We start from the raw sequence: 27587 nt of genomic DNA, 5'->3' as shown, positions 1-27587 counted from the left end.
TCTGAGTTATATCCACAAGCTATATGCAGTGTTGCACAGCAAACATACAAAAGCACAGAATAAACATTTAATTATACCTTAATGGTTGTGAATAATATGGGTATAAGAGAACAACTAAACGAATAACCACAAATTAAAAAAGGTTCAAAAATCGTCGTTGATATCCATCCTGTGTTGTTTGTGTAGTAGTGATCAGATCATGGCCCTTCACTAAGAAATCTTGTGCTCAGTGAATCATAACTCCATTAATTAAGCCACAAATTCAGTAAAACAAACACAATCATAAAACCCTGACTCACGTGTATCACACATTGCAGGCCCGGAATCATAATTGCCAGTATCCAAGCAAGTTATTGTTTTTGTTGTAGATCCATCAGCCATAGTGTAGCCGCTGTTACAAGTGTAGGTTACTTGTGTATCAATGTCTACTGGGGCACTGACACCTGGGTAGTTGTTCGATGCTCTGGAACCATCCATTGGCAAATCACAGCCAGCTGAAATTGGAAAACGGAAAAATACATATCACTAAATTCTAAAATTTAATTATCTATTTAATATAAAAGTGCTTAGCATTTTCATACTATAACTTTTGCTTATGGCATTATTGAAACAAAATCAAAATTGCTTAGAGAGAGGAAATTTAAATGTGTAATCAGTGATGAAAATGCTGTACAAATTACAAGTTTTCACAATTTTTTAAATGTTAGAAATAAGTCGCTCATGGAACCGGCATCTATCTGGCACATGGCATTTGCCTTATCTTCATGGGAACAAGAGCAGTGACAGAATACACACAGAAATGGTATTTTGGTATTTGTTAATATTTCAACTTCTATTAAGCCAAGAGAATTCATGGCATTTTATCATCTGCAATAATTTAAACAGAAGCCAAATTGCAAAACAACAAGAATGAAACAAACAGCATACGTTGATCACACTGTGGTGGGGTGTCGTCGTATGTGCCATCGGGCAAACATTTGATGGTCTTCTCCTTCACTCCAGAGACATCAAAGAATGGCATACTACAAGTAAATGTAATGAATGTACCAACATCCACAGAACCGTCTCCCTGGTAATTATGTTGACGATTCTCACCATCCATAGGTATTGGACACCCAGGTTCTGGAATTCAAAAATATATATTTTTTTCATTTTGCAGGTAGGGAGGTACATCAATTATGTACATATGACAAGGAAAAGAACAGTGCTATATTTCTGTTTATGCTATAACAATGCTTTATTTTACTTGTTATCTAAGAGCAACTATAACATGTATTATAGGTTTTGTATTTACCAGTAAAAGTGCTTTTGACTTTAAAAACAAGCACTTACGACAATTAGCTGGACCACTGTCATAAACTCCAGTCTTCAGACACTTAATTGTCTTAATTGTTGTTCCATCATCCATGAGATTTCCAGCATTACAGGTATAGGTGACATTGGTGCCTACTGTCACTGGTAAGCCATTAGTATAATCATGGATTGCATTTGTTCCATTCATTGGATGTGGGCATCCAGGACCTGGAAATAAAGTATGCCCAGCTCAGTAAAACATAACAAACATTAATAAGTTCAGATATTAGTTTAGGAAAAAAAAAGTGGCAAAAGTGTCATATTATCATATTCTCATGAAAGTATTTTGAAATGTTGTATATTGGAGGTCCTTCTTCAAGTGTCAAGGCTGACCTTTCATATACACCGTAGGTATTCATTGTCACCAAAAATCTGATATATCTTTTTTTTCTCTGATACTAGATCAGAATAAGGTGATATTATGGAGTGAACAGAGTCTGTCAGTAAAATGGTATAACATTGGCCAGTGTCTGCCAATAGGTCAATTTCTTTAACTGGGAGTTGTTCATTGTGTCAAAGGTCTCTTAACAGTGGAGTTCACCAAAAATTTTCAGTGTTTTTATGTCTTAAAATAAGATTGCGTTTAAAATAATTATTTACTGCATTCAGCTGGATCTTTGTCATAGGTTCCATCTTTTTGACATGTTATCATGTCAGTTGTTGCACCACCAGGCATAAAGTTTCCACCACGGCATTCATACTTGACCTGAGTGTCTGGTGGTACTGGTATACCACCAGGATAATCATGATCTCCATTTTGTATCTTCATTGGTAGTAAACATCCAGGCTCTAGAAATAAAGCATGCCAAGCCCATCAACAAAACATTACAAGAACAAAAAAAACATGAATATCAAAATGTTAATATTATATATAAATATATCATGACCAGCATTTACTCCAGGCATTGGGAGTGGACATCAGATTCTAGAATGAAAGTATGCATAAGTCATTAAAGCAAAAAGAAAACAAAACAAAAATGACACTGTAAATAATAATAATAATAATAATAGTAACAACACTAAGGTGACAAAATTATTTGTTAAATAATCTTGTGATATAATCATTCACAATGAAAGTGATTTTGGTTACTTTGGAATCTAAGATCCTTAGAGTCGAAGGTATTTTACTTGTAAAGTTCACCAATATTTGAATTTAACATCTATTTTTTACATAGCTTTGTTTAGAATAAGTCAACATCACAGGTGGGTAGAGTCTGTCAAAAGATTAATTTCTGTAATAATTAAGGAGTTCCTACTTGATATCATTTCAGGTCCTACCAGTGAATTTCACTGAGAATTTAAATTACTGTCACATCTCATCTCATTTTTGATTTGGACTGTACTTTAGGAAAGAGGACTTACGACAATTAGCTGGACCACTGTCATAAAGTCCAGTCTGCAGACACTTAATTGTCTTAATTGTTGTTCCATCAGCCATGAGATTTCCAGCATTACAGGTATAGGTGACATTGGTGCCTACTGCCACTGGTAAGCCATTAGTATAATCATGGAGTGCATTTGTTCCATTCATTGGATGTGGGCATCCAGGACCTGGAAATAAAGTATGCCAAGCTCAGCAAAACATAACAAACATTAATAAGTTCAGATATTAGATTAGGAAAGATAAAGTGGCAAAAGTGTCATATTATCATATTCTCATGAAAGTATTTTGAAATGTTGTATATTGGAGATCCTTCTTCAAGTGTCAAAGCTGACCTTTCATATACACCGTAGGTATTCATTGTCAACAAAAATCTGATATATCTTTTTTTTCTCCGATACTAGATCAGAATAAGGTGATATTATGGAGTGAACAGAGTCTGTCAGTAAATAATGGTATAACATTGGCCAGTGTCTGCCAATAGGTCAATTTCTTTAACTGGGAGTTGTTCATTGTGTCAAAGGTCTCTTAACAGTGGAGTTCACCAAAAATTTTTAGTGTTTTTATGTCTTGAAATAAGATTGCATTTAAAATAATTATTTACTGCATTCAGCTGGATCTTTGTCATAGGTTCCATCTTTTTGACATGTTATCATGTCAGTTGTTGCACCACCAGGCATAAAGTTTCCACCATGGCATTCATACTTGACCTGAGTGTCTGGTGGTACTGGTATACCACCAGGATAATCATGATCTCCATTTTGTATCTTCATTGGTAGTAAACATCCAGGCTCTAGAAATAAAGCATGCCAAGCCCATCAACAAAACATTACAAGAACAAAAAAAAACATGAATATCAAAATGTTAATATTATATATAAATATATCATGACCAGCATTTACTCCAGGCATTGGGAGTGGACATCAGATTCTAGAATGAAAGTATGCATAAGTCATTAAAGCAAAAAGAAAACAAAACAAAAATGACACTGTAAATAATAATAATAATAATAATAGTAACAACAATAAGGTGACAAAATTATTTGTTAAATAATCTTGTGATATAATCATTCACAATGAAAGTGATTTTGGTTACTTTGGAATCTAAGATCCTTAGAGTCGAAGGTACTTTACTTGTTAAGTTCACCAATATTTGAATTTAACATCTATTTTTTACATAGCTTTGTTTAGAATAAGTCAACATCACAGGTGGGTAGAGTCTGTCAAAAGATTAATTTCTGTAATAATTAAGGAGTTCCTACTTGATATCATTTCAGGTCCTACCAGTGAATTTCACTGAGAATTTAAATTACTGTCACATCTCATCTCATTTTTGATTTGGACTGTACTTTAGGAAAGAGGACTTACGACAATTAGCTGGACCACTGTCATAAAGTCCAGTCTGCAGACACTTAATTGTCTTAATTGTTGTTCCATCAGCCATGAGATTTCCAGCATTACAGGTATAGGTGACATTGGTGCCTACTGCCACTGGTAAGCCATTAGTATAATCATGGAGTGCATTTGTTCCATTCATTGGATGTGGGCATCCAGGACCTGGAAATAAAGTATGCCAAGCTCAGCAAAACATAACAAACATTAATAAGTTCAGATATTAGATTAGGAAAGATAAAGTGGCAAAAGTGTCATATTATCATATTCTCATGAAAGTATTTTGAAATGTTGTATATTGGAGATCCTTCTTCAAGTGTCAAAGCTGACCTTTCATATACTCCGTAGGTATTCATTGTCAACAAAAATCTGATATATCTTTTTTTTCTCCGATACTAGATCAGAATAAGGTGATATTATGGAGTGAACAGAGTCTGTCAGTAAATAATGGTATAACATTGGCCAGTGTCTGCCAATAGGTCAATTTCTTTAACTGGGAGTTGTTCATTGTGTCAAAGGTCTCTTAGCAGTGGAGTTCACCAAAAATTTTCAGTGTTTTTATGTCTTAAAATAAGATTGCGTTTAAAATAATTATTTACTGCATTCAGCTGGATCTTTGTCATAGGTTCCATCTTTTTGACATGTTATCATGTCAGTTGTTGCACCACCAGGCATAAAGTTTCCACCATGGCATTCGTACTTGACCTGAGTGTCTGGTGGTACTGGTATACCACCAGGATAATCATGATCTCCATTTTGTATCTTCATTGGTAGTAAACATCCAGGCTCTAGAAATAAAGCATGCCAAGCCCATCAACAAAACATTACAAGAACAAAAAAAAACATGAATATCAAAATGTTAATATTATATATAAATATATCATGACCAGCATTTACTCCAGGCATTGGGAGTGGACATCAGATTCTAGAATGAAAGTATGCATAAGTCATTAAAGCAAAAAGAAAACAAAACAAAAATGACACTGTAAATAATAATAATAATAATAATAATAGTAACAACAATAAGGTGACAAAATTATTTGTTAAATAATCTTGTGATATAATCATTCACAATGAAAGTGATTTTGGTTACTTTGGAATCTAAGATCCTTAGAGTCGAAGGTACTTTACTTGTTAAGTTCACCAATATTTGAATTTAACATCTATTTTTTACATAGCTTTGTTTAGAATAAGTCAACATCACAGGTGGGTAGAGTCTGTCAAAAGATTAATTTCTGTAATAATTAAGGAGTTCCTACTTGATATCATTTCAGGTCCTACCAGTGAATTTCACTGAGAATTTAAATTACTGTCACATCTCATCTCATTTTTGATTTGGACTGTACTTTAGGAAAGAGGACTTACGACAATTAGCTGGACCACTGTCATAAAGTCCAGTCTGCAGACACTTAATTGTCTTAATTGTTGTTCCATCAGCCATGAGATTTCCAGCATTACAGGTATAGGTGACATTGGTGCCTACTGTCACTGGTAAGCCATTAGTATAATCATGGATTGCATTTGTTCCATTCATTGGATGTGGGCATCCAGGACCTGGAAATAAAGTATGCCAAGCTCAGCAAAACATAACAAACATTAATAAGTTCAGATATTAGATTAGGAAAGATAAAGTGGCAAAAGTGTCATATTATCATATTCTCATGAAAGTATTTTGAAATGTTGTATATTGGAGATCCTTCTTCAAGTGTCAAAGCTGACCTTTCATATACTCCGTAGGTATTCATTGTCAACAAAATCTGATATATCTTTTTTTTCTCCGATACTAGATCAGAATAAGGTGATATTATGGAGTGAACAGAGTCTGTCAGTAAATAATGGTATAACATTGGCCAGTGTCTGCCAATAGGTCAATTTCTTTAACTGGGAGTTGTTCATTGTGTCAAAGGTCTCTTAACAGTGGAGTTCACCAAAAATTTTCATGGTTTGTATGTCTTGAAATAAGATTGTGTTTAAAATAATTATTTACTGCATTCAGCTGGATCTTTGTCATAGGTTCCATTGTTTTGACATGTTATCATGTCATTTGATGCTCCACCAGGCATGTAGTTTCCACCATGGCAGGTATAGTTGACCTTTGTGCCTATAGGCACTACTACCGGTGTACCAGAATAATCATGATACCCATTTTGTATCTCCATTGGTAGTGGACATCCAGGCTCTAAAAATAAAGGAATCATTGCTCAACAAAACATAAACTTGGACTGGGTTCTCATGCCTAGATTGATCCATCTGGATCGGTCGATCTTCCTGGGGTGTCTCACTTAATTGCTATCAACTTAACTGGCTTAAATGTTTGTCAGACATAAGGAAATTAAAGCTGTCTTACCATCTTGTTTATATTCCAACATATCAATGCTTGTTTGTGTCACAAAAATTACCAGGGATATAAAAGCAATCAAATCAATTACTTCATGTACCAGAGGTGGATCCAGAGATATTTTCTAACAGTTTTCCAAACTATCTTTGTTGATTCATCACCCATTTTTGACAGTCTTCCGACAGAAAAAAATTTATACCCTTCAATGTAAAAATCTGAAAATCTTGAAAATCTTGAAAATCTGACTGTCTTCCGGAAGACCCAGAAGACGGCCTCAATCCACTCCTGTGTATATTACTTACGATTACATGTCTTCCCATCTCCAATCATAGGTGGCGTGCACACGCAGTTTTTCTCTCCATTAACCACATCACAGGTGGCAGCCTGATCGCAGCCATATGCCTCTGATTCAACCTGCTTTGTCCCATCAGGCGCCTTGACGCAGGTGAACATGGTGTTACAATCATCGCTGAGCCATGATGAATCCAACTGGAAATTGAAAATGCTCTTTAGACATTCAGTAATACCACATACTCTATTGAACTTTGAAAGGGTAATTGGACCATTATCATGTTTGCTTTATTATATAACATGCTATTATACATATTTATAAATGTTTCTATTAATAATAGAAGCCATTGGACACATCCATGTTATATGATGAAAACAAGGCACACTTTGATAGTTTCAAGTACTGGTATGTTAAAATTAATCTAATGATTACTCCTTTCCAAAAAGACATATATAAATTATTAAGTTACTAGTATTTTTAATAATAAAAAAGGCAATTACAAAGCAGAGTACAAGAAAATAACACAGATGGTTAAAAATTACATAAGTGATACATCAATTGATGAAGTGAAGTTGTAATTTATATCAGAGATCTGAATTCTGCTTTGTTTTCAATAATAATAATAATATAATATATTTATTTCAAGTCTAAAATCCATAAAATGTTCAATAGACTGTACAACATAAAATACAAAGAAGTTTATAGATAAAAATGGTTAAGATATATTTTATATAAATAAGAGCTAAACTAACTTAATTAATTGTAATAAACAGTAATTAAAAGTAAAAAATCCAAGGTTTCTTTAAAATTATAAAATTTAAGATTCATGAATAAAATGTCTTAAAGAGTTTTTAATTCCTTTTTAAAAGATTCTTGTGATTCTATTTGTCTAATAAAAATTGGCAACTTATTCCACTCTACTGGTGCAGCTACACAAAATGATATGTCACCATATGATTTTAACCTTGATTTTGGAACTTTCAGTAAAAGTTTGTCACCAGACCTCAGGGATCTTTGAGGGCTATAATGTTTGACTAAATCAGTTATATATGGTGGAGCTAGATTATAAAAAGCAGCATGTGTAAAAACTAAAACCTTAAATAAAATTCTGGCCCTAACGGGTAACCAGTGCAGATGCTTTAAAATTGGAGTGATATGGCAATCCCTAGGCTGTAGCATTAAAAGCCGTGCTGATATATTCTGGATGCGTTGTAATCTTTTGATCTTATCATCTGGACATCCATATAATATAGAATTGCAATAGTCTAGCCTGGAAGTTACCAATGAGTGTATAACAGTAGCAGCAGCAGATTGATTCAGATGTTTCCTTATGGTACCAATATTCCGAATGTTGAATAAACAAGACCTTGTGATGTTGGAGATCTGTTTGTCCATTGAAAGTGTAGAATCAAAGTATACTCCTAAATTTTTTACATGGGGGGAGGAAAATGCCATACTAGCTCCAATTTTAAGTTGCAAGTTATGAGCAAGGCCCTTGTTGTGGGGTTGAGTAATGACTAAAAATTCTGTTTTTCCATCATTTATCTTCAATTTGTTTGAAATGAGCCAACCTCTGAGGTCTGATATGCAATCAGCAATTGTGTTCACAGACAATGCTGGATCATGGATGTTACAAGATGTGTACAACTGGGTATCATCGGCATAAAAGTGGTAACCTATCTTATGATAACGCAGAATTGTTCCAAGGGGTAAGGTGTAAACACAAAACTTAAGCGGGCCAAGCACGCTCCCCTGAGGAACACCAAATAAAAGCTGTGAGAGTTCAGAAAGCACACCATTTATATTAACTTGATGCATTCTCCCAACAAGATAGGATCGTAAAAGATCTAAGGCCTTATCTCTAACCCCTACACTCTGCTTTAGAAATGTCAATAAAATATTATGGTCTACTGTGTCAAACGCAGCAGACAAATCTAACAGTACCAATAACATAGCAGAATGTTTGTCAACACCACTTAACAAATCATTTTTAATTCTCAAAATTTCTCAATCAAAATAAAGAACGAAAAATGGCAGATTTTAATTAAATGGAGTCTCCTGGAAGATTTTAGCTACCAACTGATGGCTTTGTCAGTGCCAATTGGGATCCAAACTGCACCCTATATGCATTCAGGTATAAATTTCAACATAAACATTTCTGATCACCTTATGGTAACTCCCATCAGCATCAACACAGCCACAGTTTTCTGGGAGTACACACTCATCTGAGCTCAACAGCATGCCCTCGGCACAGTGGCAGCCTTCTGTATCCTCCAGTGTGCAGGTTGAAGCAGCAGTTGGATCAGCACAAGTGTTGGGACAGGCCGTTCCCAGGGGTACATAAGCCATATCAGGACCACACTCCAATGCTAAAATAAAATAAACAATTTTTTTTGCAATCTTTATGTGAAGGGATTGCATTATGTGTCTTGAAAATCATGAAATGTTAAATAGCCAAATCTTGACATTTTTTCAGGATAGAATTTTTAGATGTGTTAAAGGAACTGAATTACATTGGCCATGCTTTACAAGAAATATCTGAAGAATATAAAAAAGGTTTTGGTGCCTGGTAATCTCTTTATTATTCAAACATAGGCATTTTTAGACAGTTGACAACTGAGCAATTCTAAGTTGGCCTCCCATTAAGCCTTGGATATCAGATACATTGTTTTGAGCATGGTTAGCCAATACTGCAAATGCTCAGATAGCATGACTGAGTTCGTACACTAACTACACATTTCTGCCGTAAAGATACTGCCATGTACAACAGTTTGTCCATGCACCAACTCAGAGCTTTTATTGACTTTATGAGCAGGCCACTCTCATAGGGACACCATTTATTGGCCAAGGTACTATAGTAGATTTATTAATCATAAATTCAATAAGACAAGGAAAGTTAGTCAAAATTAATTTAACTGTGATCTGGTGTTGAATATATGATATTTTCAGGTAGCCCTCATGCCAACTTACTTAGCTTTTGTGCCAACACTAGTCTCAAGGCCAAAAAGTCATCAGTCCATCAGTTATTGCAGTATTTCATCCTGGCACTTATTATAATAATCACAGTAGGTGAAAAAACATATAGGGACTTAAGCCTCATGCTATTTCATGGGTGGCGGATTGGAGCTGTATAATAGTCTACTTTGGCTCCTCTAATGTTTAGTGTTTTAAATTTGTAATACTCACGGCAGTTGGTTGCATTTCTCCAGTATGTGACTGGATGATTGATTCCACGGCAGAGTTCTGCCGTAGATTCAAGAATTTTGCACGATGCTTCCTTTGCTGTATCAGGGTCTGTTTCCAGTCTTTCACAGACATCAGTGGTACATCCCATTAAGGCAGACTCCAGATATCCTGGGGGAAGCATATTGCTGTCATAACATGCCTTAAAGATGTTGTCGGAGTGGATATCAAGCAGGTAACCGCAGTAGTCGATGCCCCTAGCAATGTCTTCATTGGCACCGGTACATGTCTCGCCATCTTGTGGTGTGCCATCTCGGCATCTGAAAAATTGAGAGTCGGGTGTTTTACATTTTATAAAACTTCCTCTTAACATTTTGAAACATTTTGTGCTCTATTGGTGTTTAACAAAGAAAATACCAATTATCTTTTATAATTACCACTTCATGAGACTACCTGTAGATAATACCATTCCCTTTAGACTAAAGCAAATATTTAAATGATATTTTTATGCTGTTACTTAGGAATTTTCTTAATAGTTAGTATAGACCTGGTGGGTTAAGGCCTTCTTTAAGCAAAAAAGAACCTTTTTAATCAACGTATCCCACCCAAAACTGTTGAAAAAAAATACAATCTACAAACCTGTTTTAAAGTTCTAAATTCCTTATATGTAATTTTTACCATAAATTGTGAAACAATGATCATCTCCATATCAAGAGTGATTCAATTATAAGAATAACTTGTACACATAAATTTTTTTTACAAATGAAAAGTGTGACACTCATTGGATGCCTCAAATTAAGTACTCATGAGTTATACCAGTATATCATTTTAGGCTTCTTACAAACTGTTGTCGCAAATTTGCTGCAAATCTGCAGGAAGGAATTTCCCATGAAAACGCGGTACTGATATAATTTCAGAGGGTTTGCAGGCTTTTTGCAAACTGTTGCTCTTGCAAATTTCAATCAGTACCTTATGATTCTTGAAACAACCTGAAAAAACTTTTTTGCAAACTGTTTAGTTTGCAGCAAGTTTGCAGCAAATTGAATGCAAAGTTGATGCAAACTTTTCATTTTGCCAATGCATATTTACAGTTTTACTTACACCTGCCCATCTTGGACCTTGTAACTATTGCCAATTTCAGCATAGGCTTCCTTGGGGGGTAGCTGCGAGACATCTGTGCCATCTGACAGTCTTAAATCATCCTGCACCCCATTGCAATCGCCACAAATACCACACATCTCGTCACGGTAGGAGTCTGGTGCATAAACATCAGCCACATCATCGCCATCAAATTTCACAAGCAAAATGGTGCCATCGCCAGGTTGCCCAAGCTCAACTTCAACCCTAACACTACCAGTTACGTCATATTTGATTGCAATTTTTCCTCCTGCCAAATATTTGGGTAGACTACTGATGGATATCCATGGTTGACCTGCTGCTGTGTACTAAAAAAATACAATTTTTTGGTTATATGAGTTCATAAATGATTAAGCTAGATGACAGCAAGCCTGAAATCTGGAAGAAAGTACGTGACAAAAAAACCATTTTGGCTGAAAAAGCTGTGAATCAAACTTTGTAAGTTCTATAAGTCATTTCTCAAGCTGAGCCATTTAAGGCAGATACTGAAAGATCCACTTATTCAGAAGACACCCTCTCCCCCCCCCCCCCCCCCCCCCCCCCCTCTGAAATTGCTGGCCAAGGTGTAGATAGTACATGTAAGATATTCGCTTATATAAAAAGAAGATACATAGATAAGGTACCTACGGGTAAGTATATAAAAAGAAGATACATAGATAAGGTACCTATGGGTAAGTATATAAAAAGAAGATACATAGATAAGGTACCTACGGGTAAGTATATAAAAAGAAGATACATAGATAAGGTACCTATGGGTAAGTATATAAAAAGAAGATACATAGATAAGGTACCTACGGGTAAGTATATAAAAAGAAGATACATAGATAAGGTACCTATGGGTAAGTATAGTAAACAGCCATACTTACAGAAAGCACTAATCCTTTGTCAATCAAAATATTGTGACCATATGCTTCGACTTCAACACTCTTTGTCCAAGATACTCGCATTGAGCCATTGATTCTGTCTTCATTCTGAACATAGACTTTGTAGTCGACTAGACCGGCCTGGGAATCTGGACAAAGCTGACTAAGCACATATTTACAAGTGCCCATGAAATGGATCCATTGGTTATCATGAGTATTGTAATGTGGATCTCCTGCAGCAGTGCAGTGGCATGGTGCTGTAAAATTAATACAGTTTCACTTTTTAAGTTACAGGTACATGTACATCGTAAGTGAGCTCGGATTGGGGGGCGTAACAATAGTCAAAAGTTCCATTGGTCCAAATGTTCACTATAGCATCTTCAGACCAACGAACCCTTAACTATAAGAAACTGATGAAAATGTTACAATTTTTCAGACCAATGAACCTTCGGACTAGTAAGCCGGCCCAGTGGATTCTTTATGAACCACTTCTACTAGTTTCTTATATGACTCAAATAAAGATGACATGTCAAGGCATAAACCAAAATAATCACTCAATCAGCCATAAGAGAGTTTAAAACTGCACCTTATTCAAAATTTTGGTTGCATATTGACCTACTTATCTCCCCCCCCTCCTCCCCCCCCCAGTTCGTAAAAGTCCACCAAAACATTACGTAGCAATATTAATGTATACCACGTTACTGCTGCACATCAGTTATTCAAATGAGTTGCCAAAAAGGACAGATAGAGAGCAGAAAATACCCATTCAAATACAGGTATCATTTTTCAGGAAACTGGAAACAATGCCTTTTGGTATTTCTTTAAAAAATGATATTAAAAGAATATGGTACTGTTTGGTTGTGCACTGGCAAAAAATTGACTTCAATGCATAGATGTATGCCAGATTTATATTGAATACTCTCTTAAAATAGTAAAAAGATATACACATTTTCATATGTTTTCATAAAATTACATATGAAGCAACTTCTTTTTCAGCTTGGAAAAAGAGTAACTAACATTTAATAAGGACTTTAACTGTTTTTTTTTCAAAGGTAAATATTACTCTAGGTATGACAAAAATGATAAATAAAGCTATTTCTTTTTCTCCAAATACAACCTGCTAAAAAATACTATAATTTGTAATTCAAATACTTTACATATTAAGTTAAAAAATAAAGACAACAAAAACAGTTACACGAAGCAACACTTACGTCTTATTTCACAGTTCCTCCCTACATAACCATTAATACAGTCACATCTGTAGTCTGCTACCAGATCATTACAGATTCCACCATTTTGACATGGGTTAGGAGAACAGTCATCTTCATCTAAAATAAACATTAAAAATATTATAAACATTAGGATCTAGATCAAATTATGACTCAGAGCAGACTGCCAAGCACCAATTCCAAGGTCAAATTTCATCAGCAAGTCAAAATCCCTCATAGTGACTGATTAATTTTAATTGTTCTTTTTAATAAAGAATGCTCATATTTATTAACTTAAGTTTAGCTTTTTAGATTTTATTTCTTTTGATTACATTTTAATCAATCTATTAGATGGTTTTAATTATTATCATATTTAAATACTTAACAGCTGCATGGCTTTAAAAAGAGTATGCAAAAGTAAAAGAAAATGCAAATGCCACTTTTAGAAATAAAAACCTTTGGTTCGACAAAGTTTTGTATATTTTTGGATATATACCTGTTGACTACTGTATAATGAATGCGTACATCAAAATAAGTCTCGAAGTAGTTGGCCAATTTAGTGACATATAATTCTACTCTTCAAAGGTCATATCTCAATCAACCTATACTGAAACATGTTGTAATGGCCATGGATATATTTAATGAATATAACACTGTTCAGGATGAATTATACATCACCTGTCCAATGCAATTATTTTTCATTTGGTCACTCTACCTTTTTCTTTTGATTGGCATAAAAAAAAATCATAAAAACAACATCAACTGTCTTTGCATAATGAGATTTTTTTCATAGAAAGGTTTATGAAGTGGAACCTACTTATATCACAATTCTTCCCAATCCACCCTTTTTCGCAGTCACATGTGTAGTCGTTGTCACCATCAATGCATGTGCCATGTACGCAGGGATCTGGTATACAGTCATCTATGTCTGATTTTTAAAATAATAAGAAAATGGATTACAGCCATATTTGGCAAAGTTTACAATATTCAGTACGGATTTTGGGACTAAATGTATTTTATTTGTATTTATACCTCAGGTAGAGATGTGATTTAATTATTAATATAAACATTTTGAATGCATGTTTTACAGTAGATAATGAAATTCTTGTGATGATCCAACAATCTGCATGCCAAATGATATTGCTACATAAGCTGGGGTAGCGCCAACACTCACCAATTTAGCCAAATGTTAAAACGGTCTTAAACTGGCTAAAGAAAAAGGGCTTGATTTGACATGTTTTAGCCAAATTATAACCATTTTGATAACAAATTGACAAAAAATGTGGTGATTTAGCTAAGTGAAAAAAATTGCTAGCGCTACCCAGCATAAGGTCCACATAAAAATGCGAAAAGTTTCTGGGTTGATTTACAATGCAGTGCCCAGTTGAAGGGGGACACCCTCATACCTTTGTTAGTAACTACTAAAACCTAGTATTACTGATACAAATGATTAATGAGAAATTGATTGTACATTTTTCATAAATTTTATGTACCCTTTTCACAATATCCATGATGTGCATAATAGTAAATACATAGTCAACATTTCTGGGGTGTAGAATTGTCATTGTTGGTTTTAAAATTCACAACACTGCAGCTCCCCTGAAATATTCTTGTACACAGATATGTCCTCTAATACAACCTTTATGCTGAATTCCCTATTACAAGTGACACAAAACTAAACACATGCACTTACTTGTTTCGCAGTCCTGTCCAGTAAATCCTTCATCACATGTGCAAACATACCCGGCACCAACTTGGGAACAATTACCCCGGTTACTGCATGTTACGTTTTCACACTCGTTGATGTCTAGAATGATTTTAAATTAGAAAATTATTGCTAGTCATTGGCTCTTGGTGAGTGAGAAAAAAATTCATAGGTAAAAAACCATACTTGGTCTCTTTTGGAACATATCTATACTTGAAGAAAATTGTTTTAAGATATAAGATATATAATGGCGAATTAATAAGGTCATGAAAGTGGAAAAAGAAAAAATCTTTTTTAGCTCATGGAACTTCACTGAGGTATCTGTGAAAGTCAGGGACTGACTTTCCCCCCCCCCCCCTAAAAAAAATTCACCAACATCACTGCACACTGCAAGCATCCTCACATCATTAAAATTATCAGTAAGTATATTTGTCAAAGCACCTGTGCATGGACAGCTTTTTAAGAATGACTCCCCCCCCCATGAGCTTTCAAATGTAAAAGACATTCTTTAAAATTGATTTTTAGAAGCTTAAATTTTCAAATTAGCCCTGTAATATGTTGAACTTATCTACAGTACATTTTTTTTAAATTTCAAATTGGCCAACCTTGCTTTGTACCCAGTGTAATGTTAACTTGCTCTGTAATGATTCTACTTCTACAGTGTTGAACTTACCTATGGTACAAAATTCTCCACCTGGAGGTTTTGTCCAGCCGGGTTGGCACTGACAAACCCATTTTCCAACAAGGTTATTACAAACACCATTGGGCTCACATAGCTCCTGTGGGGTTAAGCCATTTTGATATACAACTTTGCATAGATTAACCTCTGAAACACAATAAGGTTCTTGGTATAAAAAAATGGTACACAGCGAATATCAATCTTTGGATATGAGCACTGAAAAAAGTCCTATCGGTTTTGAAAAGTTCAAACTCCAAACAAAGCATTTAAAATTTAAATATAACTAGAAAACACCCTTTTAAAGTCATTAAAAATAATCTAATTCCAAAAACAAATTACATTCAAGCATGATGAACCTGCATTAACAACATATAAAGCCGCTCTAAAAAATTAAAGTAAGACAATAATATGGAGGGGCTACATGTAACATCCCCAAAATACATGTTATCCCCTCTGCCCCCCTCCCCCCCCCAAAAAAAAACATTATTCATATACCCATGACGCAGTTGGTCGTCTTTTAATGACTAACTAAAAAAAAATATAACTTTGTTACTTTCCTTACCTTCACAATGAACACCATCTCCAGTAAAACCATACATGCAGGCACAGGTAAGCTGTTTCCCTGTCACAGTGCACTCTGCATTTTTATCACATGTGCCTTCCTCTGGAGTAAGCATGCCAGGCCACGTCCATTCTAAGTCAATAATAGGAGGGATGCTAAGTCTGCCATGACAATTCCAACGATCCTTACATCCATCTGAAAAGTATGCTGTGTTTTTCTGCAAAAAATTGAAATATGAAGAGATTTAGGATGGGTTAGGTTATTTTCTTGATAATATTGGTAAATCACATACATGTAAATATATCTATCTATCTAAATAAAGATGTTTTACACAGCATTCCATTCATATTTAGAAAAAATGTACACGCATATTTTTAATCACATCTACTTACAACATGACAACATCTACAAGTGCTAAATTTATAATCTACATGTATTACGTACAGTCTAATCTTAAAGGGATAACAACTGTTCATTTTGGCAAAAAAAAAAAGAATTTTCCTGGAGTAAACAGCAAATTTCCCATACTTACCAATCGTTAATGAATTCATTTCTACAATCAAAGTTAGTCTCTGTTTTTTTTTTCTAAAAAGTTTGTCTATTTGTAATAATGTATTAAGAAATTATTACAGAGTATAGCCATCTATGGAGGTCATGTGGTCACTTGGCAAGCACCGATTTCATATTTATTGCCATAACTGCTTTTTTTGTGGTAAAATGGAATATATTATATTTCTATGAGCTGTTTACAATGTATTTATTGTAAAATATAGATCTCATACGAAGAGTTGTTATCCCTTTAACTAAAAATATAAACTCACATAATTATTTTGGCCCTCTTGGGCTAACCCAGCACTGCAGGATTTGCGAATGAAAACAAACTACCTAGTCTTGGAATGCTAATTTAAATATACCAATGTAGCGCAGACCACTAACTGTCCTAACTATCCCCAGACACTGTTTATACCAAGTTTTTTATTTCTAATGCTTATGTTATTTTTTTCAGGGCCATCTCTGACTTAGAAAAAGCAAACATTTTTTTCAAATTCACCATGTTTTTCAGTGAATTGGTTTCTTTAAAGCCATTTTATTCCTATTCAAAATAAGTTTAAAATTAAGTGAAAAGATACATTTTTTGCTGTGTTTGATAATTATGTCACAGAACTAGTGGCGATAGGGAGTCAAATAGATGGCCCATTGTATTTACATATTTTATAGCACATATGAGTGTTTAAGATGTTATGCTAAAGGGTTAGCCCCACCTCCCAAAGATTCTCAATTGTATTCTAGTTAAGTGTGATGCCACTGTCACACAGCTTCAGCAGCGCCATCATTTTATGCTATCTCAAATGTTTTGAAGACAGCTTTCATAAGTCAGTTGTCATCAGTTTTTTTATGGTTAGGTGAAAATGTCAATATTGAAAATATATTGAATATATATGAGCCTAATCCTTCAGTCATTTGGATATCCTAGCTGATTTGTTAATTTTCTAGACAAAATAGTGCATTGCCAATAAAAGCAGTCTCTCAGTGAAAAAGTCAGTTGTGAAAATCACATACCGTTCTGTAGCTATACAAGTCGTTTGGATCAGCACATCCACAATCGTGATAATTGTCTGATATGTCGATACACTTTTGGTTACTCAACAGAGCATTTCCATCACAGTAGCAACCTTCAACATTTGCCTCCGTGCAGTATGATTCGGCCTCTGGATCGGCACAAGTATTGGGGCATGCTGTCCCAGACACCTTGTACGACTTATAAATACCACAGTCCAAAGCTGAAACAGTCAAATATATGATGACAATGGAGCGTGTTTTATAATTGCTAACTGCACTTATAGAATATTCATGAAAAAATCTACAGCAATATGCATTCAATATATATTTTACGGGTATTTATATTGAGTTACCCAAAGGAGACAACACAACCTAAGATAAAGTATTTTGAGACAATTTTCAAATAAGTACACCTGTTGGTCTTACAGGTAGTAAAAATATCATGTCCAGTCACGGATTTGCAATAGGACGGCTGCAATAGGACGACCTCTTGTACAGTAGTCTCACGTACATTTCATATAAATAAATCTAAAAGAGCATAACAATGAGTATACATATAGGTAACAGACCGGTAGGACAACATGGCAACATAAACAGCGCTGTACGGGTCTCGTAGGTTCTGGTAGGTATACGTCTATAGCAGGGGCGGATCCAGAGATATGACCTTCTTCCGACATATAAATTACCCGTCAATGTCAACTTGAAAATCTGACCGTCTTCCGGAAGAACCAGAAGACGGCCTAAATCCGCCCCTGTATAGGTACGTTTTGGTGCATATAGGTACCTATCGGCGTGTAAGTTTATGAATAAATGCATATATACAGTGTACATTAAAACAGTTAAACAAGAAAAGAAAAAAATTTGATAAAAACTTACGACAAGACGTCAAAGCCCTGAAGTCCGCCGGCGGTTGAGCACACCTTTTGATAAGCAGTTCGACCATAACGCACTTGGCCTTCCTGGCACTCGGCTCATCAAGTAGAGAGTACATTTTACAAGCGTCCTCAACGCAGGCGTAGTAGATTTCTTTAATCAGGACGGGATCCATAGATGCTATACAACCGCCAAGGGGCCCATTAGCGTCCACTATCACCCCGCACATATCTGCAGCCGAGGCGAAATCTCTCGCTTGGTCGTTCACGCACTGGAAGCCATCAATTGCAAGGCCATGCTCGCAACTACATAATAATAATAATAATAATAATAATAATAATAATAATAATAACAGAATAAATATGTTAAGGTTTAAGTGAAAACATGGGGATTTCATGACAACCACTCGGTTATTCCAGATAATTCAACTTTGAGATTAGGGAAAGGGGTACACAAACCCATTTATTTACCTTTGTTTTTCACTGTCATCGGCGAAATTATCCAACGCATTTGTTCACGCTTTTTTTCCAGCAAAGTTTTCATTAATCTTATCCCCCCCCCCCACACACACACATATGGACACACCGAACAACATTATAAATAGATCTAAGGGGAAATGGAGTCTGTATCTTACCTGAATATTTGCTCGTCGGGCTCGAAGAAAGATGTGATGATCTTGTTCACTCTGTCATCCCCGATCTTGATGAAGCCGTCTTTAGCTTTGTAGTCATCAGCCTTAATGCCGTTGCAATCTCCACAGACTCCACACAAGTTGCCATTGCCAGCATACCTGTTTGGAACCGAAATTATAGCCTTGGCATCTCCGTCAAAATAGATTTCTATACCGTTCGCCGCCTTAGCGCGAACTTTACCATCTGGAAGGTATTCTATACTTATGTCTGCTACCCCATTATTGTGGAGATAGGTTGGCAGGTCTCTTTTTACTCTATTGGCCTGAAAAGTAGAATTTATTTATTAACTTATTTTTTAATAGTTATTTCATGTGAAATGTTAAGTACACGTAATAGTTCACCGAGATAAATTGTCACCGAACACCCCTATATCTTGACAAGTGGTGTCTAAAATATATAAGGCAGAAAATATATAGGCCTAAGGATTTTTCGTTCAATATCCACCTGTTGTACCCTTGATGAATAAAGTGTTTGAACCTACCAATATTTCAACTCCACCTCCTGCAGCCCTTTGCAGTCTGACAGTGTGGTTACGATACTCTAGATGTACAAACTCTGGGAATGCCGTCTTTGGGTTTGTGTTGAGGCGGTTGAAATGCCTGACGTATACTTTGAAGAATTCTAAACCTGGTTGGGAATTTTCGCAGAGAGTTGAATAACTGTACTTGCAAGTGCCGTGGAAGTTCATGAGAGCACCATCAAACGTCACGATGCTTGGATCCCCATAAATGTGACATTGGCATGCGCTGGAATCTGTGGCATTAAAAGATGAAATTTTAGTGGGCATTTTGGTTGCTTTGAAATTTTTCATATATGTTTTGCAATAAAATACCTGTCTGACCTTTACTTCTCCAGTACATTCATCACTGTGAAACTACAAACAGACCTTAACTCCTCGAATAAGATTCTCGTCAAGATGGTCTTACACAAGTTATTATGCAAAAAAAGCGCATGTAACGGTGCAAAATATATCAATTATATATAAATTTTTTAGGGAAGTTGAACTCCGTGGATTATGGTTTTGTCATGATAGAGAGAGAGAGAGAGAGAGAGAGAGAGAGAGACAGCGAGAGTGTATGAGAGAAGGAGACCATGTCATTACTACACAATAACTACACAATAACAATGGTTATGTAATAGAACTATGGCAGTTGGATGGTACCTTGACATCGGTCCCCGCTGAAGCCGGGTTTGCAGTCACACACTGCTCCTTGAGGAGTGTTTCTGCAGGTGCCTCCGTTTTGACAAACGACCGAGTCTTGGGTGCAGTAGTCAATAGCTGTTAAAATGGAAATACATTATTTATATTTTTATTTATTTATAGTCAAACATTTATCTCTTTATCTGTTCTTGTATATAATGGTAAACTTAAATGAAATAATAATGATGATAGCGCCGTGTTTTATTTCAAAGGAATCATAACATATACGCGATAAAGAAAATATTTTCTGGAACTTTAATTGCTTTTCGTGACCTTAATATGGTTGCTTAAAACAAAATATATAACAAGTTTAGAGAAGTGTACATGGTGACTGTCAAAATAATTTATTTAAAATAAATGCATCGATCTTTTTCATCGCGTCATTAGTTTAAAAAATATATACATTGAATCTGAACTTGAATAAGCAATCGAGCAACTTTCAGGCAGAGACTAAGTGTAGCGTGAGATTACATTCCTGGTTTGACTGTGACGACTAACTGCAGTCATTAAAAAATTTTAACTCTTTACTTTTTCTCACAACTATTTTCTTTCAAGATTGATATTATTTTCAGACACTCACAACAAAGCTAAGAAACGTTTTTGAATAAACATTTTATTAATTACTCGAAAGCATGTTTAAAGACTATTTTTCAACTGTTTTTGACTGGGTGTTCCTTAGTGAAAAGGGGAAATATTCTGAATTATACAGAACATTAATTTGTTTGATACATAAAAGTTCAATGCAAAATGTTTCTTTGTCTGAAATCGAAACCTTAAAAAGAAAGGCACACTGATGTCAACTTACGTGTTTCACAGTGAGTGCCGACGTACCCTTGAGGACAATCGCAAACGTATGCATTATGTTGACTGATACACGACCCGCCATTTTCACAAATGATGTCAACACAGTTGTCCCTGTTGTAAGGGGTAGGCACTGAAATTATTTATTGAAAATGCATTTTACCCATTGCTTTAATTTCCAAGCGCATGTTTACGTACAAATCATATCAAAAACATGTCCTTTTTAACAAACATCTTCATGTCACTTTTGTCAAGGCTCAGTGCCTGAGAGAGAGAGAGAGAAAGAGAGAGAGATGGTTTGTGCGCTCTCTCCTATATTCCATTTTTATTTTTAAAACTTAGGATTCGATGGCTTAAGTTATGCACTTATTCATTTGGAAATTCCGACTTGAAATATATGGTGAGAATTCACTTACCGTCATTACAACCTAACACGCCATTTATATCAGCCACGCACTCAAGAGGAGCAACGCAGGCCGGCATTGAGGTGGATGAAATGGTGCCGCTACTACAGGAGTATTTGGTAGTACAATCGCTGCTGAACCACTCTTCGCCATTCTAAAGTATATACATATATATATATATTTTCATATATTACACAATTAAAAGGGAAAAACAAAGAGGGATATTTTCATATCAAATAACGCAAATTTGTGAGCGATTGCTATTACAAGTATATGGCGTAAAACAAATTTTGTTGTAAAAAATAATCCCGAGATCAATCATGAACATTAACGATGTCAAAAGATAGCTTAAACCCCATTCAGGAGATTTATCAAAAGAAACAGTTATCAAAAGAAATCGTTTACATTCAATGCTTTAGATTAAATAAAAAATAATGAAACCATAAAATCAAAAGTTCGACGTGCAGCCGTGATATTACAAAAAATTATAAAAACCCGTTTAATGCGACGAACCTTAACACTTTAAGGAAATTTCCACTTCGTAAATAAGCTTTGAAAAAAAGCTAAACTTCACGTTTATATGTTAGGAAAATCCAAATATTACCTCATGGTAGCCGGTCGCGCCATTACAGCCACAATTGCTTGCATTAGTGCACTGTCCGTCGCTTTCAATTAAATTGCCGTTACAGCTACAGCCTTCCATGTCGGTTACTGGGCATTCCTGTTGGTCAATGGATGAGCAAGATGCCTGGCATGCGTAATCACTGTCTTGGTATGTCTCGCTGGAATCACACACAAGCCCCACGTCCTCTGTCAAAGGCAAATAATGTAAATAGGAATGAAATGGGAATTATTGTTTTACTACATCTTAAAGAAGATCAAATATATTGATCATATATGGCATATTTTGCAAAAAAAAAATATATATTTATTTATTATGAACTATTTATTGAAACCAAGGCTGCAGGCCCTTAAATTTACAAATATGGCCTATTGAATGTCTTTAAATTCTTGAATTAATCAACTGAATTCACTTTTCAAAAATGACTAAAATATTTAGTATAAGCAACTCGGCAGGACATGTCAATACAATTAGATGCAAACGATGGAAATATAGCGTACCACAGTTGGTGAGCGATCTCCAATACTCGATGTTAGTACCGTCGTCTGCACAGGCCTTTCTTAATGCTCCAAGAATGCCGCATGCTACTTCATTTCTGTCGGCCGCGTCTGCATGGCAGACATCAGATATACAAATTGCTTTGTACTGGCCGATAATGGCAGGTGAGCATCCTATCATCAGATCTGCTTTGGCACATTTCGCTTCTGCATCCTGCTGAGCTGCTGCTTCACAAGCGGCAAGACCGCTACCCGTGTCGGCGACGCAACTTTAAAATGAGAAGAGCAACAGATTCAAAAGTTGTTGGCCTCTTTGCAACCCCACAAATGAAAATATGTGCACTATTTGTTTGGGCATTTATTGTTTATGCTATAACATTACGTAATTTTAATTGATTCAACTAATGCTATATAATAACTTAACAATATTCTTTAACTAGAGGGACCTTTCAATAAAAGTGGCCGTCACCGCCCAAATTTCGAACACCATATTTGTGTTTGTCCTTTACGTAAAATGCTGTAATTGGGATATGCATTTTATGTTTTTTTAAGTAAGCCATACTGTAATTATTTGGCTCACATTTCATCTACACGTTTTTATGAATTCAACAGTTGTTAACTCCGCTAAATAAGCGTTCATTTGTATATGAGCAAAATAGCTTCACCACAGGAGGGAAAACACAATTACAATTTTGACTGAATCCGGATGTCGAAATACTTTTTAAAATAATCCATTATTAAAATTGTTTGCATTATGCCTTGGTGGATATCTGCGCTCTAAAACTCAGTGTGCTTTTTAATTACATTTCTTTTCATGTCTTGGTTCTGTATGTGCGAGTGTTTTCTAGGCTAAGAGTGCATTCCCAGAGATTTAGATCGATCCATCTAGATCGACCTTACTCCCTGGGGGTTCACTCTAAATTGCAGTCAGCCGAGCGCGCAACGACAGTTAATTACCCCCTTACAGCTTTTAGTAGGCGGGACAGACGCTTAAGCCGGATAAGCTGACAGTAATCTAGTGAGACTCCCCACAGGGATAGATCGATCTAAAATCTTTGGGAATGGGGTCTTAGATACAATGTATACGTACTCAGCTGGACCGCCCACTTTCCAACTGTTCCCGATGGCGGCATCTCTCTGTGGTTTTGGCAGCGCCGGATCCGGAAGCTGGCCATCGCTCATGACAACCGGTAGGGCGTGCACACTGCACTTTCCGCACAATCCGCAGGTCTTCTCGTAGTAGCTTGGTGGTAGTTCGATTTCTCCGAAATTATCACCGTCGTACCTTATTTTCACCATTGTGCTGGTGATTACTTGAATGTCATTATTGGCCAAACGGACAATATAGATGTGATCTGAGCCCACAGTAACAAAGTGCGGCAGGGAGTTGATGAGAACGCCATCTACCTGTCAACAGTCCATAATTTTCAATAAATGAAATGTGTACAAAGAGCATAGCTCCTGGTACGGTCAATATCGATTTCTTAATGGTATGACGTATAAAAAGTGCAAAAAAGTGCAATTTTGAGAATGAAATATGAAAATATCTCCTTTAAGTCCAAAGATGTGTTATTTTTACAATTTTGTCATTTTGTTGTTGTACGGATTACTACATACACAGTTGTTGAAGTTATTTCATGATGCAATGTTTGTCGTGTTTTCAACGGTCACATTACTTAATGGTATCTTAATATTCTCACACATAAGAAAGGCAATCTTGCTTTATCAAATCAATAGATATTCCATAAAAAGGCTATGAATTTTGCCAAGCAGCACTTACCGTCACTACACCGGGATAAGAAAGGCGAATTAGTTTTCCAAATATGAACATCTCGATGTATTTGGTTCTGACTGCATTCACCACGTATTGGTTCTCGGAATCGATCCAGAAGTTGAGGTCATCGCAGTTGCCGGTGAGCTTGTATCGGCAGGTTCCGTAGAAACCGAGGACTTCCTCGCCTCCAAAAGCTCTGTAGTATTTGTTACCAACTATACTACATAAGCAGGCCGCTGGAAACAGATATTTCGTTATCATCTGATATATATTGAAAGTAGCAATGGTTTTTACTTACAGGAGTCCGATCGTATAGTAATACCAGTATGAGCGTATCATACCATTATAATGTTTTAAAAATATTCTGATGGGGATTTTTGCGTGTAGTCTGTTGATAATGTTAGATATTCAACTTAACACTTTCTACACTAAATTAAAGCTATATCTTACAAAGCAAAAATAATTGAGGAAGGTCACGGAAATGACTGCAACCCTTGTAAGGTTAAGTTTTAATTTAGTGTAGTGTGTGAAAAGTTTTATCTAATAAAATTATTATGTCAAGAAGTTTACATGAAGACCTGGTTCCAGACATGTATCTTTGTTAGATTTATGTATCTGCGATCTTTTAATTTGATTTATTTGATTCGATTAAAAAATTGGTAATTTGGTAGACATAGGGCCCGGAATATGTATACTCACGTTGGTCACAAAGGGGACCACTAAAACCAGGATTACACACGCATATTGTTCCTAATCCTGTCTGTCGACATTCTCCGTTCACGCATGGTTCTCTTCCAAAACAGTCCACAGTATTTCGTTTTTGTCGAGCTATGTGTCTTGCAGAGGTACTAGCAATTACTGCCAGTACCAGAAGAGCCAACCAAGTACCCATGTTCTGAAATAAAACCATTGTGAAGTTACATTTGGTTTACCCTCTGAAATTGTTTATTTGACATATGTTTATGGTGATCATTGGCATGTTGTGCTTGCAGATGATTACTACAAGAGGCACCGAACTACGATTTTTTTTGAGGGGGGGGGGGCGGCGGTGGGGGGGGGGGGGGTTGACAAATCGATGCAAAGTTATCTGACTCAAACGTAGAACTAAGTTTCTATAGCAAATAACAAGTAATTTTACTCCGGGTACGTTATACATGCACGTATTTGAATTTGTGCGTAAAATTGATCATCTTATTAAAATGACGTATATAAATGAGTAAATATTACGCAGGAAATATAACATAATTCAAATATTTATATCTCATCCCTACGTAAACGAAGATGAGAAGAGTAGATGCAATGAAAATTGATAAAATGTCATTTTTACTGGAGGATGGTCTTGTCACACGTGTAGTCTACTTAGTGTCTAATATCAGCAGTAAACCACTGGTTTAATTTCAGGTAACCATGAAGTGGTTATAATTTTATTAAGGCATTCAAAATTGGAAGAATGGCCAAGCCCCGGTAAACTATTGTTCTTGTGACGCATAATATTATTTCTAATGAAAAGGAAACCATCTTAATATTTAAAATTATTCTTTGGTTCTTAGCAACATACAGAGTTAGTATGGAATGCCCCAAGTGGTAACAATTTGAGTGCTCTTATTTAATTTACGCTCATATTAATGTGCTATTCATCTTACCGGCATTGACATCAGACTAATAAATCACTGGTATATAATAGAGACACTCAAACTTATAATGGCTGACCTAACGTCCCATAATTCGCAGTGACATTTTTCATACATATCAAACCGCCTTTATTTCAATTTTGATTGCACGCGCAAATATGTATGCTCAGTTCGTCTTTAAGGTTGAATTATGGCGTCTCCTTAAGCACCGTTTCCACAGAGATATTGACTCATCAAAAGACAATGTGGACGGGCTTAGGATTTTGGGCTTAACCTTATAATTTGACAAATGAGTTTGGTTGATTGCCAATAAATAAAGACTATAGTTCAGCATATTTGAACACAATTTACCTTTAAGATTAAGGACAATTTTCTACTTTTTAGTATAAGTAATTTAATTATATATGCAATTTAGATTGATAATTACTTCATAATATTTTAGTTAAACTTTGGTTCCATGATTGCAGCGTTAAAATGAATTATCATTATTATCATTATATTGGATTTCACTTATTTTAGAATTTTGGTCACTCTAACTATTTAATTTTAACGTAAAATTACAACAAATGAGTGTGTAACTGCACCCACTTTTAAAACAAAGCCTTCTTTCAAAAAGCCACAAAGCGAAAGTATTTCAACGCATTTAGATTATTTATCTTTTATAACGTACACATGAAAAGTGAACAAAGCATTTAATAAAACTGGACTCCTATGAATTTTTGCAATGGCTTTCTGCGTTTTTCATCTAACTTTTCCACAAAAATCGTTGTTACGATCAATTATTTACCAATACTTTTCATTGGGGTATATTTGCTTAGAAAAGAATAAAAGAAAAGAACTTAGTGTGACTAAAAGGCCTTACTAAGTGCACCGCTATATTAAATATGAAAAAAGTTAACTTACCGAACAGACGGTTTTTCCTGTGGTTCAGGCCCTCTGTCTGTGATCATTTAATTACTGGACACTTTATATACCCCCGTATTTAAAATTCATGCATCTGTATTCCTCATCGCGTCAGTGCATACGTTATTGAATTAAATCATACATTGCTTGGGAACCGAACCTTTGGGACTGGGTAAGCAACCTATGCGGTTTCCATGGGTGGAAAAGAGTGAAACATAACAATGACTAATTAAACACTGTTTACAAAGGTGAGGTTTTATTGGACTCTAAGCAGTCAAGTACCAACACCGCCCTGTAGGACAATGCAACCCTTCTTCCTTATGCTTTTTATATGTAAACATTGCTCATGGCCTAATATGGCTATTAACATGCAATGTATTTCGATCGTATTAAATCAATTTGTGAGAATGCAGTGGAAAAGGATATATTTTATGTTGACGTTGCATTAGATGTGGCTATACCATTAAATTTGTGTTTAGACATTAAATAACACACAGTAAGTACATTAATTTCAGAAATCTAAACCGCACACTCTCT

The 27587-nt window shown here is 35.5% G+C and overlaps 1 protein-coding gene across 1 annotated transcript in view; it reads right to left on the bottom strand.

Annotated features, from left to right (window-relative positions):
- LOC106157132 (uncharacterized) overlaps window positions 1–27174 on the bottom strand; it is a 37183-nt gene extending 10009 nt beyond the window's left edge. Inside the window, exons 1-33 of the mRNA XM_086999198.1 lie at window positions 27051–27174; window positions 25216–25411; window positions 24523–24752; window positions 23833–24149; window positions 22746–23011; window positions 22228–22433; window positions 21636–21777; window positions 21224–21352; window positions 20380–20496; window positions 19699–19970; window positions 19160–19479; window positions 18529–18830; window positions 17653–17873; window positions 16093–16309; window positions 15525–15677; window positions 14840–14953; window positions 13964–14074; window positions 13150–13266; window positions 11942–12195; window positions 11040–11383; window positions 9942–10258; window positions 8922–9124; window positions 6766–6952; window positions 6113–6304; window positions 5491–5679; window positions 4725–4913; window positions 4102–4290; window positions 3339–3527; window positions 2716–2904; window positions 1954–2142; window positions 1333–1521; window positions 928–1122; window positions 300–494 (exon numbers count right to left, since the gene is read on the bottom strand). Of these exons, the coding sequence (XP_086855324.1) occupies window positions 300–494; window positions 928–1122; window positions 1333–1521; window positions 1954–2142; window positions 2716–2904; window positions 3339–3527; window positions 4102–4290; window positions 4725–4913; window positions 5491–5679; window positions 6113–6304; window positions 6766–6952; window positions 8922–9124; window positions 9942–10258; window positions 11040–11383; window positions 11942–12195; window positions 13150–13266; window positions 13964–14074; window positions 14840–14953; window positions 15525–15677; window positions 16093–16309; window positions 17653–17873; window positions 18529–18830; window positions 19160–19479; window positions 19699–19970; window positions 20380–20496; window positions 21224–21352; window positions 21636–21777; window positions 22228–22433; window positions 22746–23011; window positions 23833–24149; window positions 24523–24752; window positions 25216–25408 (6637 nt within the window). The 5' untranslated portion in view covers window positions 25409–25411; window positions 27051–27174. The remainder of the gene's footprint in view (window positions 1–299; window positions 495–927; window positions 1123–1332; window positions 1522–1953; window positions 2143–2715; window positions 2905–3338; window positions 3528–4101; window positions 4291–4724; window positions 4914–5490; window positions 5680–6112; window positions 6305–6765; window positions 6953–8921; window positions 9125–9941; window positions 10259–11039; window positions 11384–11941; window positions 12196–13149; window positions 13267–13963; window positions 14075–14839; window positions 14954–15524; window positions 15678–16092; window positions 16310–17652; window positions 17874–18528; window positions 18831–19159; window positions 19480–19698; window positions 19971–20379; window positions 20497–21223; window positions 21353–21635; window positions 21778–22227; window positions 22434–22745; window positions 23012–23832; window positions 24150–24522; window positions 24753–25215; window positions 25412–27050) is intronic.
- Window positions 27175–27587: the final 413 nt, after the last annotated feature.

This window comes from Lingula anatina, chromosome 1 (genome assembly GCF_051362555.1).
Source record: "Lingula anatina isolate TDL-2025a chromosome 1, LinAna3.0, whole genome shotgun sequence".
NCBI classification, from domain to species: domain Eukaryota; kingdom Metazoa; phylum Brachiopoda; class Lingulata; order Lingulida; family Lingulidae; genus Lingula; species Lingula anatina.
Note: the sequence above shows the minus strand (reverse complement) of the source record. Positions and strands in the feature narration are given on the sequence as shown.